The following is a 12068-nucleotide window of genomic DNA, read 5'->3' on the forward strand; positions in this document are numbered from 1 at the left end:
AGTTTGTGTGTGTGTGTTTTCGCTCATTCCATCATTCCATGTTTGTGTTTATAAATATTTGATTATAGTTTTGTTTTTTTTTTAATTATTATTATTTTTTCTTTAATTATTATTATTTTTCTATATTTTCGCATGGAGAAATATATGTAAGTGTGTGTGTGTGGGTAATCTATATAATCTATGTAATATCTTTGCAAAGCTAACAAGTTGAAGACAATACCAATTTCTCAAAAGGTAATTTCTCCTAAAAGTATACCTTGGTTTCTGCTAGTAATTTGGGGCTACTAATTGAGATGTGTTTGTGTGTGTGAGTATTGGCAGATTTATTTGATTTATGGTTGAATTATCTATTTGAAAGAAAGACCACGTTTGTTTTGAAGAGGTATTTGATTTATGGGGGAGGGGGGGCTCTTATATGGCATAAGGGGAAAATGTGCTGCTCTTAAAAAATTAAAGGTAAATTCCTTCCTTCCTTATTATAGTAGTAAAGAAGACTTCTTGGAAGGGTCTCAAATGCTAACAGGAAAACCTTGTCTAATGCTTTATCCCTAAGAAAAAGTTCCCTCATTCGAAAAAAAAATTGATTGATAACTTCGTTAATAACCTGATATTCCATGACCATATTAGTCAAAGCTATATTACTCCTTGTATCTGGTTTGGTGGTTTGTAGGCTATTTCTATGGCATAGTCTTATTTAAGTAGTATTTGAAAGAAAAAACAAGTAAAAAAGCTGTAAGTTCGACCAGGCCGAACCTTGAAGACCCTCCACCATTTGGAATGAATTTGGCAATTTTTCAAAAAAAAATAAATAAAAATAAAAACCAAATAAAAAAACCATTCAAATGCGAAACATGAAAAAAATCGGTGAATAATGTCACTAAAATTATCAAAATACCGAAAATCGGGAGGTATCAATATGTGGGGGCTATATGAAGACGTGGACCGACACAGACAATTTTCTGTCACAGGCTGTAGTATCCATTACGAACTTCAAATACCTAATTTGAAAGAATTCCGGTGAATAATGTTGCTTAAATCACCAAAATACCGAATATCGAGAGGTACCGCTATATGAGGGCTATACGAAGACGTTGACCGGCACAGACAATTTTCTGCCTTAGGCTGTAGTATCCATGACGAACTTCAAATATCAAATTTGAAACAATTCCGGCGAATAATGTCGCTAAATTCTTTAAAATATCGAATATCGGGAGCTACCGTTATATGAGGGCTATACGAAGACGTGGACCTGCATGGACAATTTTCTGTCATGGGCTGTAGCATCCCTTACGAAACTCAAATACCAAATTTTAAACAATTCCGGTGAATAATGTCGCTAAAATCATCAAAATACCGAATATCGGGATGTACCATTATATGGCGGCTATACGAAAACGTGGACCTACATGGCCCATTTTCAATACCAAGAGTCCTGAAGACAAAACATACATTTGCGTAAAATTTTATCAATCTACTTCAATTCGTTCGGAAGCTAGAGTGAAATACACAGACGGACAGACGGGCGGGCATCGCTAAATCGACATAGAATTTTATGCTGATCAAGAATATATATACTTTGTGGGGTCTAAAATGTATATTTCGAGGTGTTACAAACGGAATGACAAATTTAATATACCCTCCATACAATGGTGGAGGGTATAAAAACCTAAGAGGCCGTATATAACTATTACATAGCTTCCTAAATGAAGTTAAGCCAATGGGGGAATTCCCCAGGCTTAAACAATAAAATAGAAACAATTCAATACTCATTCTATTTGAGGAGTATATCCTCTATGTCAAAACAGGGATCTCTTGTAAAGCTTTTCTAATAACAAATATTCCCTATCAGACGTACTTATAAAAGTCTTCTATATGTTATGATTTTATGGATCCTTTTTAGGTGATTTCTATGGCATAGCTGGTTAAGTAGTATTTAGAAAAAATAGTATTGGATCTCTAAATATATATAAATTTCATTTTTATAATACTTTTTTATAAAATGCTTGCTGGTTGGTGAACAGGGCATCAAAGGAATGAAAAGAAGCTAAGGAAGGAACGAGGGAGGGATGAAAAGCAAGAGTATCTAAAATTACATAATACAATAATGAAAATATAAAAAATATGTATAAATTACATTGGATCTTCAAAAATATTAAAGATCCAATTCTAAAATGGAATTTAAAGCCTAGGAAGACTTCTTTAAAGGATTTGAAGGAGGAAGAGGAAACAGACTTATTTGATACATAACATCATTTAAAATTCTTTCTATTAAACAAATATGGAATTTTCCTATAAAGGTCTTCTAGATGTAATGGTTATTTTTTATAAATTTTGTAGCGGATTTCTATGGTATAGTTCTGGTCTAATAAGTATTTGAAAAACTAGTATTGGAGCTCTTTTATTAAAATATATATAAATTTCATTTTTATAATTTTTTTTTGTAAAATGCTTGTTGGAACGAAAAAAAGCCAGGGAAAAAGGGAGGATTAAAGGCAAAAATATAAAATAATAATATAAAATTAAAGACAAAAATATAAAAAAAATAATACAATAATAAAAATATAATAATAAAAAAGTTTCTTTGAACCGATTCTGAAATGGAATTGAAAGCCTAGGAAGACTTCTTTAAAAGATTTCAAGAAGAAAAGGGTAAAGACTTCTTCGAGAATTTCCATATAAATACTTTTATTAACCAGATATGCCATTTCTCTATAAAGGTCTTCTAGATGTAATGGTTATTTTTTATAAATTTTGTAGCAGATTTCTATGGCAAAGTCTTGTTCAAGTAGTAATTGGAAATATAGTATTGGAGCTCTTTTATTTAAATGTATGAATTTCATTTTTATAATACTTTTTTGTAAAATGCTTGCTGGTTGGTGAACAGGGCATCAAAGGAATGAAAAAAGGCCAGGGAAGAAGGGAGGATATTTGAAGTAATATAATACAATAATAAAAATATAAAAATTATATAAATTACATTGGATCTTCAAATAAATGGATGGATGGAAATAATAAATGGATCTTAAAAAAAATTGAGATTATTTTTAATGAATGCTTAAATAGAATTGCCATGAAAGCCAATTACAGGGATTGGAAACATTCTTTGAAGGATTTCAAGCAAGAAAAGTTAAACATTTTAAAACCCAATCCTTTAGGAATGTGTATAAGAAGTTTCCATAGAATGTCTTCTTTCAACCAAATACTTAATGTCCACATAAAGGTCTTCTAAATGTTATGGTTTTAAATATATATTTTGTAACGGATTTCTGTGGCATAGTCCTAGTTTAAGTAATATTCTAATATATATAGATTTCATTTTTATAACACTCTTTTTTAAAATGCTTGCTGGTTGTTAATAAAAGGCAAGAATATTAAAATAATATAATACAATAATAAAATTAAAATTTAAATGTATATAAATTACATTGGATCTTCAAATAAATTAAAATAATAGTTTTTTTTTTTTTTTTTTTTGAACGGAGCCTGTAATTGAATAGAAAACCTAGACTTCTTAAGAGGATTTAAGGGAGAACAAGGGACAAGATTTCTTCGGTACATAACATACGAAAATTTCATAAAAATGCTTTCTATTAACCAAATATGCAATTATCCTATATAGGTCTTCTAGATGTAATGGTTATTTTTTATAAATTTTGTAGGGAATTTCTACGGCATAGTTCTGGTTTAATAAGTATTTGAAAAAACTAGTATTGGAGCTCTTTTATTTAATCATATATAAATTTCATTTTTATAATACCTTTTTTGTAAAATGCTTGCTGGTTGGTTTACAAGGGTATTCAAGGAACGAAAAGAAGCCTGGGAAGAAGGGAGGATATTTAAAAGAATATAATACAATAATAAAAATATAAATAATATATAAATTACATTGGATCTTCAATTAAATTAAAGTAATAGGTTTTTTTTTTGAACGGAGCCTGTAGTTGAATAGAAAGCCTAGACTTCTTAAGAGGATTTAAGGGAGAACAAGGGACAAGATTTCTTCGGTACATAACATACGAAAATTTCATAAAAATGCTTTCTATTAACCAAATATGCAATTTCCCTATAAAGGTCTTATAGATGTAATGGTTATTTTTTATAAACTTTGTGGCGGATTTCTATGGTATAGTTCTGGTTTAATAAGTATTTGAAAAAACTAGTATTGGAGCTCTTTTATTTTAACATATATAAATTTCATTTTTATAATACTTTTTTTTTGTAAAATATTTTCTTGTTAAAAAGGGCATTCTAGGAATGAAAAGAAGTCGGGAAAGAAAGGAGGATAAAAGGCAAGAATATTAAAATCATATAATACAATAATAAAAATATAAATACTATATAAATTACATTGGATTTTCAAATAAATGTTATTTTACAGGGATAGAAAGACTTCTTCAAGGAATTTTGAGCAGAAAAAGAAACACATTAGTTTAAAACTCAATTCATTAGAAAAAGTCTCTTCGCTACATGAGAAGTTTCCATAGAAATGCCTCCTATTAACCAAATAATTTATGTCCATATAATGGTCTCCTAGATGTTATGGTTTTGAATACATTTTGTAACGGATTTCTGTGGCATAGTCCTGGTTTAATTAGTATTCTAATATATATATATATATATATATATATATATATATATATATATATATATATATATATATATATATATATATATATATATATATATATATATATATAATTTCATTTTTATAATATTTTTTTGTAAAATGCTTTCTGGTTAACAAGGGCATCAAAGGAATGAAAAGAAACTAGGGAAGAAAGGAGGATAAAAGGCAAGAATATTAAAAAAACGTAATACAATAATAAAGTTATAAAACAATATATAAATGACATTGGATCTTCAAATAAATTAAAAGAAACGGATTCTGAAATGGAACTGAAAGCCTAGGAAGACTTACATTGGGTACTCTTTATAATTTTCTCTCTTTGAGGTATATTATCGTTATTATATTTAGCCCTTTATGACAAAAGAATGACTATAATTTGGTTTAAAATAAATTATTAAAAACAAATTTAAATAGGAAAGGAAAAAGAACTTGTGTTTTAGAAAGAAAATGGTGGGAATGTTTGGGTATTTTCACAAAGAAGGATGGGGGATACTTCCTGTTTTTGGCAAAATTTCGTTCATTTCTAGAAAACAACTCTTGACATATAATAAATAAATCAAATAAATTAAAAAAGCGAACGGATTCTAAAATGGAATTGTTGTTTTTTTTAGAGGGGGTGGGGGTTACATTTTTTTCTCTCTTGGTAGCTATCAGTTTTTAGTTGTTGTTATTTTTAAAGTAAATTGGATTGCTTTTAGTTTTTGATTTTTTTTCACTTTTCTATTCTCTTAATACTTGGCTACTATGTTTTTTTTTTTTTGTTAGAAGATTTAGATTTTGTGTTTTCTTCGGGTTTTTGTTTTCATTTTTTTTTTCTAAATATATATATGTATGTTTGTAGGTATGTAAGTTTGTTTTTTGTTTCTTGTGGTTAGATTAATAAATAGTAAGTCTTGTACTTTTGCCCTAAAGACAGTTTTGTTGTTATAGAAGTGGTGTTCTAGAATATCTCCATAATACTAATGCATGCAATGTTAGATTTCTTTGTTTACTTAATTAAATAATTTTTTTTTCTCCTCAGACCTGACATCTCTATCTAGTCTATAGATTTCTAAGCCATTTCTATAATAGATTCTTAATAATTCTAATTCTAAATTTTAAATAGAAGAATAATGTTGTGTCTTTTTTTGTTTTGCATTTTTTTTTTTTTTTTTTTTTGTGAAGATCTTTGTTCGAGTTGAGGTTTTTATTGCCATAGCTTAGGTAACGATTATTTCCTGTTCCGTATCCATTAGAGAGGCCATAAAGTATTGATCCAAATTATTATCACCTTCATTGATGACCGATGTTATGGGTGTTTCGGTGGCCGTTGTCACCACATACATGCTGTTGGAGGCGTCCGGATTTACACCTAGATTTAAATCATTCGTTGCATTGGCAATGAAACCATTCAAGGTTAGATTATTCGAATTATGATCGGTAATGAAAACATGATGATTATTTGGCGATGATAGGGTAGGGCTGGCACCGGCCACTGATGTTGATGGAAAGCTTTGGCCATTACCAATGCTTGTTATGGCATTATTTGAGGCGTTGGAGGATGTTGTTGTGGTATTGGTGATTGCTGAAGATGCTGATGCGGATGATGATGATGAAGCATTGTTTTGAGTATTAAGTAAATTAAACGAGATTTGTGTAATATCATTATTATTATTGAGTAATTTTGATTTATAAAAATTATCTGCATTTCCAGCCAAGTCTATGTTGATTTCGGCTCTATGGACATTGCGTAAATGTGCTAAAAAATCATAATAAAAACACAACTATAAATATCCAGATTTGAAAATTATTTCCACACAACTCACCAGTTAATTTTTGTCTTGTGAACTCTTCCCGACAGTACTCACAGGACAACAGACGATGTTTGTGCCGTTTGTGGTCATTAAGGGCCTTTTCATTTTTGCACACATAGTCACAGCCATCTTCAGTGCAATGGACACTGATCTCTGTAATAGAAGAAAAAGCAAATAAGCTTTTTATGATTCTATGGAAGAGGAGTTGGGCAGGGATCCTTAATAAAATTAAAAAAGAGATTTTTGGATAGTTTAAAAGGATGTTTAAGCGGATTTCTTGGATTTATATAAAAGGTATCTTCCATTTCTATTTCTGTCCTTAACTCACCCGCATGGAATAGCATGTGATGATTTAGATCCTTCTTGTAGCCAAAAGTTTTGCCACATTTCTCGCAGGCGAAGGCTTTTATATTCAAATGGGCCACATCTACGTGCTGCTTTAGCTCCAAGGCAGTACGGCATCTTGTGTAACTAAAATTTATAATAATATTTTAAATAACTTTACACAAATTATAAAAAAAATACAAAATATTTTAAAAAATAAATAAAAATTTATATTTTCGCCCACAAAAAATAAAGATTGAATAGTTTTTTTTTTATTGGCAAATAATATTATTTATGCATAAGCCAAAATCCAAAAAAGAGAAGAGACAAAAACAAACAAATTAATTAATAAATAAATAAATAAATTAAGCAACGAAAATCATGTGAACAAAATACAATTCGAAAGCTTGCATCAGTTTACCATTGGTCGCATTGAAATGGTCGAAGCCGGGTGTCGTGCGTATTCAAATGTTTATCCAGCTGTGATCTGAGATGAAAACGTTTGGGGCACACAAAACAGGGGAATACCCCTTGACGTTGGATGCGACGTCGTTCCTTGTTGTCGAGTACAATGTCGGGTGATAAACATTGTCCATTGTTTTTATTACTCAACTCAATGTGCCATTGCAATGAGTCAAGGCTGGCAAATGAGACATTACATTTTGGACAGAAATGACTATTGGCGGTCGTCCCTTGTTGCTGGGTGTTAGATACAATCGTTCTAACATGGGGTTTGTTATTATTGTTGTTGTTATGAATTTGTGATATATGCCTTTGCATAAAAGCAATACTTGAGAATCCTAGAATAGAAAGGAGCAGTGGTTAGTAGAAAACAGATAAATATATGTTAAAGAATATCCTACCTTGATTGCATTCCTTGCACTTGACAGGGCTCTCATCATCGTGGTGTTGATAGTTGTGACGTCTCAGATCGTAATTTGTTAAGAAATCTGAAAGTTACAAATTAAAAATAAATTAATTATAAAAAGAAAGAAGTGAAGAACAATACTCTCTTCACTAAACGTCCACAGGTGCTATCTACTCTTCAGTAGACGTCCCCAGGGGCAATCTACTCTTCAGTAGACGTCCCCAGAGGCCATCTACACTGCAGAAAACGTCCCCAGAGGCCATCTACTCTTCAGTAGACGTCCCAAAGGGTCATTTACTCTTCAGTAGACATCCCCAGGAGCCATCTACCCTTCAGTAGACGTCCCCAGGGGCCATCTACTCTTCAGTAGATGTTCCCAGGGGCCATCAACTCTTCAGTAGACGTCCCCAGGGGCCATCTAATCTTCAGTAGACGTCCCCAGGGGCCATATACTCTTCAGTAGACGTCTCCAGGGGCCATCTATTCCATAGTAGACGTCTCCAGGGGCCATCCACTATTCATTAGATGTCCCCAGAGGCCATCTACTCTTCAGTAGACGTCCCAGGTGAGATCTATTCTTCAGTAGACGTCCCCAGAGGCCATCTACACTTCAGTAGATGTCCCCAGGGGCCATCTACTCCTCAGTAGACGTCCCCAGAGGCCATCTACTCTTCAGTAGACGTCCCCAGAGGCCATCTACTCTTCAGTAGACGTCCCCAGGGCCCATCTACCCTTCAGTACACGTCCTCAGGGGCCATCTACTCCTCAGTAGACGTCCTCAGGGGCCATCTGCTTTTTTTTTTTTTTTTTTTTTTTTTTTTTTTTTTTTTTTTTTTTTTTTTTTTTTTTTTTTTTTTCATCTACTCTTCACTCGAAATCCCCAGGGGCCATCTGCTCTTCAGTAGACGTCCCCGGGGGCCAACTAAACTTTAGTAGACGTCCCCAGGGGCCATTTACTCCTCAGTAGACGTCCCCAGAGGCCATCTACTCTTCATTAGACGTCCCCAGGGGCCATATACTCTTCAGTAGACGTCCCCAGGGGCCATCTACTCCTCAGTAGACGTCCCCAGGGGCCATCTACTCCTCAGTAGACGTCCCCAGGGGCCATCTACTCCTCAGTAGACGTTCTCAGGGGCCATATACTCTTCAGTAGACGTCCTCAGGGGCCATATACTCTTCAGTAGACGTCCTCAGGGGTCATCTACTCTTAGTAGACGTCCTCAGGGGCCATCTACTCCTTAGTAGACGTCCCCAGGGGCCATCTACTCTTCAATAGACGTCCCCAGGGGCCATCTCTCCTTCAGTAGAAGTATCCAGGGGTCATCTACTCTTCAGTAGACGTCCCCAGGGGCCATCTACTCTTCAGTAGACGTTCCCATGGGCCATCTACTCTTCAGTAGACGTCCCCAGGGGCCATCTACTCTTCAGTAGACGTCCCCAGAGGCCATCTACTCTTCAGTAGACGTCCCCAGGGGCCATCCCTAGTCCCCAAATCTCAACTACAATATTTTGCAGATGGCCAACTATTCTACAGAAGTCGTCAGCAAGAGTCATCCACCCTGTGCAAAGACGTCCTCTATCAACCCACATTTATTCCCAAAACTTACTTGTCTTGCATGGCTCGCAATGCCACTGCGATTTCACTTGATTCCGATGCATTTTCTCGTGTGCATCCAAATTCGCCTTGCGACTAAACGAACGATGACAAACGGAACATTTCAAATGTCTACCACGTTCATGCTGACGCTGATGCAATCGGAAACGATGCAATGGCATATTGTGGAATCTCTCCTTACACTGATCACATTCCCAATCGCCCAGGTGTTGACAATGCGTTTGATGCATCTCAACGGAACCACGTATGTTCTTATGACAGAAATGACACTTGGAAGTATTTTGTTCATGATTGAGGCGGACATGGTTATCACGTAATCTTTGGGTTTTATACGAGTTACTGCAATGTGGACATGTGTAGGGGCGATTGGGGTCATGGATGTCGAAGAAATGCTGCGACAAAGCATCCTCGTTGGGAAAACTGAGATGATCGATGGGTCCAATGTCGGGACAATAGCAATAATGGCATGTGTATGGCAAATTTTTTAAACGTTTGTTGACATTGGCGTCATCGCATTCATTGTCGGAAGTTGTGGCAGCCTCTTCGCTGCTGGTCATCATCGTCGATGACTGGGATGTGCTTCTATTTGTGGGAACTTGCCCAGTCTTATCAGTCTTTATATTTGTAAAAATATTCAGTACATTATTTCTTGTCGGTGTGGTCCTTGTTGATACTACAGTTAATTTAGCACGTTTTTGTTGCGGCTCTTGCTGAGAGGTGGTTGGTATGATGCTGCTTTGTAAAATATCCTCGAGATCTGGTTTTTCTTGTTCCATAGTACTACCACCGCGGAGACCACCATTGCAAACAGATCGCGTATTCATAATCTCTTCCATTGAAGGAGCATGATTTTCAGTCTCAGTATCTAAGGAGGGCAGTGTTCCCGTTGTGGGTGGCTCGGCAGTTTCAAAACTAAAAAGATTTTGTGATGATGACAGAAACCCCATATCACTGTCTGTTTCAGTTGTCATCAAATTGTTGTCCAACAAAGTGGCCGAGCTATCCATAAGGGGGGTGGGTGAATTGTCGAAATTATCAAATTGAGGTGGATCGAACACCTGATAATCATTGAGTACATCATTTGCTGCGGTCGAGCTTAACAAAGGCTGTTGTTGTTGCTGCTGCTGCTGCTGTTTTTCCTTTTCTTCCTCCTTATCGGCATTGAGTATGGATTGCAGCAATTTATTCTGGGCCGCTTCACACTCCTTGCGAAACGCCTCAATGCTGCAAAATTTTGCAAAACAATCGGCACATATCCTTTGCGGCAGCCCATCATCTGGCGCAATTTTCAGATTCCATTGACGTATCTCGCCCCTTATGAAGTCCAGCTCCTTTTGGAACTCCTCATTGTCATGGAATAGGTAGATGAAATCCATTTCGGTCATACGATAGCATTTTACACAGATACGACATGCTTCCAGTTCAGACAGTTCATCCATTCTATGGCCATTTAAGGCATCAAGCAAGTGCAGAAATTGACTTGGGATTTCGCTTTTGTGTTCTTTGTATGTTTTTGCACGTTTTCGCCAATAAAATTTTAATTTTATTTTTTGTATTGTTTCTTTCTTATTAGTTGTTTGGGGCTTTTCAGTAGACTACGAAGTGGAACGTTTTTTTGCAATTGCTAACATCCCGTCTCTCAGCTGCTCAGAAGAACAAATTCGATTTCTAGAACCCTTGTTCACTTACTTTACACAGGCCGTCAACGAAAAAGCCGCCGCGTTGCCGCCTATGGAAAAACATATGGTTTGCTCAAAAAAAAAAAAAAAACGTTCCCCTTCGTAGTCTACTGAAAAGTCCCAAACAACTAATAACGAAGAAACAATACAAAAAATAAGAAAAAAAACTTAATTTTATCGGCAAAAACGTGCAAAAACATACAAAGAACACAAAGAGAAATCCCAAGACAATTTCTGCACTTGCTTGTTGGCTTAAATGGACATAGAATGGATGAACTGTCTGAATTAGAAGCATGTCGTATCTGTGTAAAATGCTCTCGTATGACCGAAATGGATTTCATCTACCTATTCCATGACAATGATGAGTTCCAAAAGGAGCTTGACTTCATAAGGGGCGAGATACGTCAATGGAGGAAGAAAAGGAAATCTGCCCTACATTGTAGTTATTGCACTATGCTTGAATCTAAAAGTTTTGCATTTTTTTCGACATCATAATGGGAAAATCGGTTATCGTATTAAAAAGATTTACATTCTTGCAGTTCTGGAACACTACACTTGTTTGTTATAAACCGAATATAACATTTTTGCTCAGAGCCATGGCGGAAGAATACAGGTAGATGCATCAACGCTTGGGAACATTGATATGTCAAAAGTGTTTAAATGCTTTGACAAAAATAATTAGGGATTTTTATGTTTTCTAATACGACGTAAATCGGAAGTTAGAATGATATACAAAATTGAATAAGTTTTCGTTCAATTCTATGAACAACAGTCCTATGACAGTCCATTGTCCCGGCAGCTGTGTCGATGCGACTACCTGTATTCTTCTACCATGCTCAGAACCTGTAATTTTTGTTCATGCCGTAAGGGCAAAATCGTTTAACGTACTAAATCAAGGTAGATTTAACAGGTAACCGTATCGGCAAATTGCTACAACAAAGCAACTTTTGTGGTACCCTCAAATGTCAAAATTGGAATCCAAGGCGAAAAATATACAACACATCCCCAAGTTGATAGGTACAATGAAGAGAAGGTAGGTCAACTTTGAAAAAATTGCAAGTATAGAGGTCTACCTGTTTGGCTTGTAATGTCAGAATTAGTGTCAAAACAATAAAAAATCAAAAAACTTGTTACATTTATTTTGAATAAATAATTGAAAAAG

At 34.8% G+C, this 12068-nt stretch overlaps 1 protein-coding gene across 1 annotated transcript; it reads right to left on the reverse strand.

Moving 5' to 3' along the window:
• Positions 1–4869: 4869 nt before the first annotated feature.
• LOC101895645 (zinc finger protein 225) lies at positions 4870–10844 on the reverse strand. The gene is made up of 6 exons (XM_005176782.4): positions 9220–10844; positions 7608–7694; positions 7166–7544; positions 6749–6891; positions 6433–6573; positions 4870–6365 (listed from the first exon to the last, which is right to left on the reverse strand). The coding sequence occupies exons 1-6, from the start codon at positions 10664–10666 to the stop codon at positions 5827–5829; spliced, it is 2736 nt and encodes a 911-aa protein (XP_005176839.2). The 5' UTR covers positions 10667–10844; the 3' UTR covers positions 4870–5826.
• Between the last annotated feature and the right edge of the window lie 1224 nt (positions 10845–12068).

Source organism: Musca domestica, unplaced genomic scaffold (assembly GCF_030504385.1).
Source record: "Musca domestica strain aabys unplaced genomic scaffold, Musca_domestica.polishedcontigs.V.1.1 20, whole genome shotgun sequence".
Taxonomy (NCBI): domain Eukaryota; kingdom Metazoa; phylum Arthropoda; class Insecta; order Diptera; family Muscidae; genus Musca; species Musca domestica.

Excerpts from the sequence above, each read along its gene's own strand:
- LOC101895645 (XM_005176782.4), bottom strand. The coding sequence starts at position 10,666 with ATGGATGAACTGTCTGAACTGGAAGCATGTCGTATCTGTGTAAAATGC. Across the intron at positions 7,545-7,607 it reads GTGCAAGGAATGCAATCAAG|GATTCTCAAGTATTGCTTTT; the intron begins GTAGGATATTCT and ends TTTCTATTCTAG. Across the intron at positions 6,574-6,748 it reads TCACATGCTATTCCATGCGG|AGATCAGTGTCCATTGCACT; the intron begins GTGAGTTAAGGA and ends CTTCTATTACAG.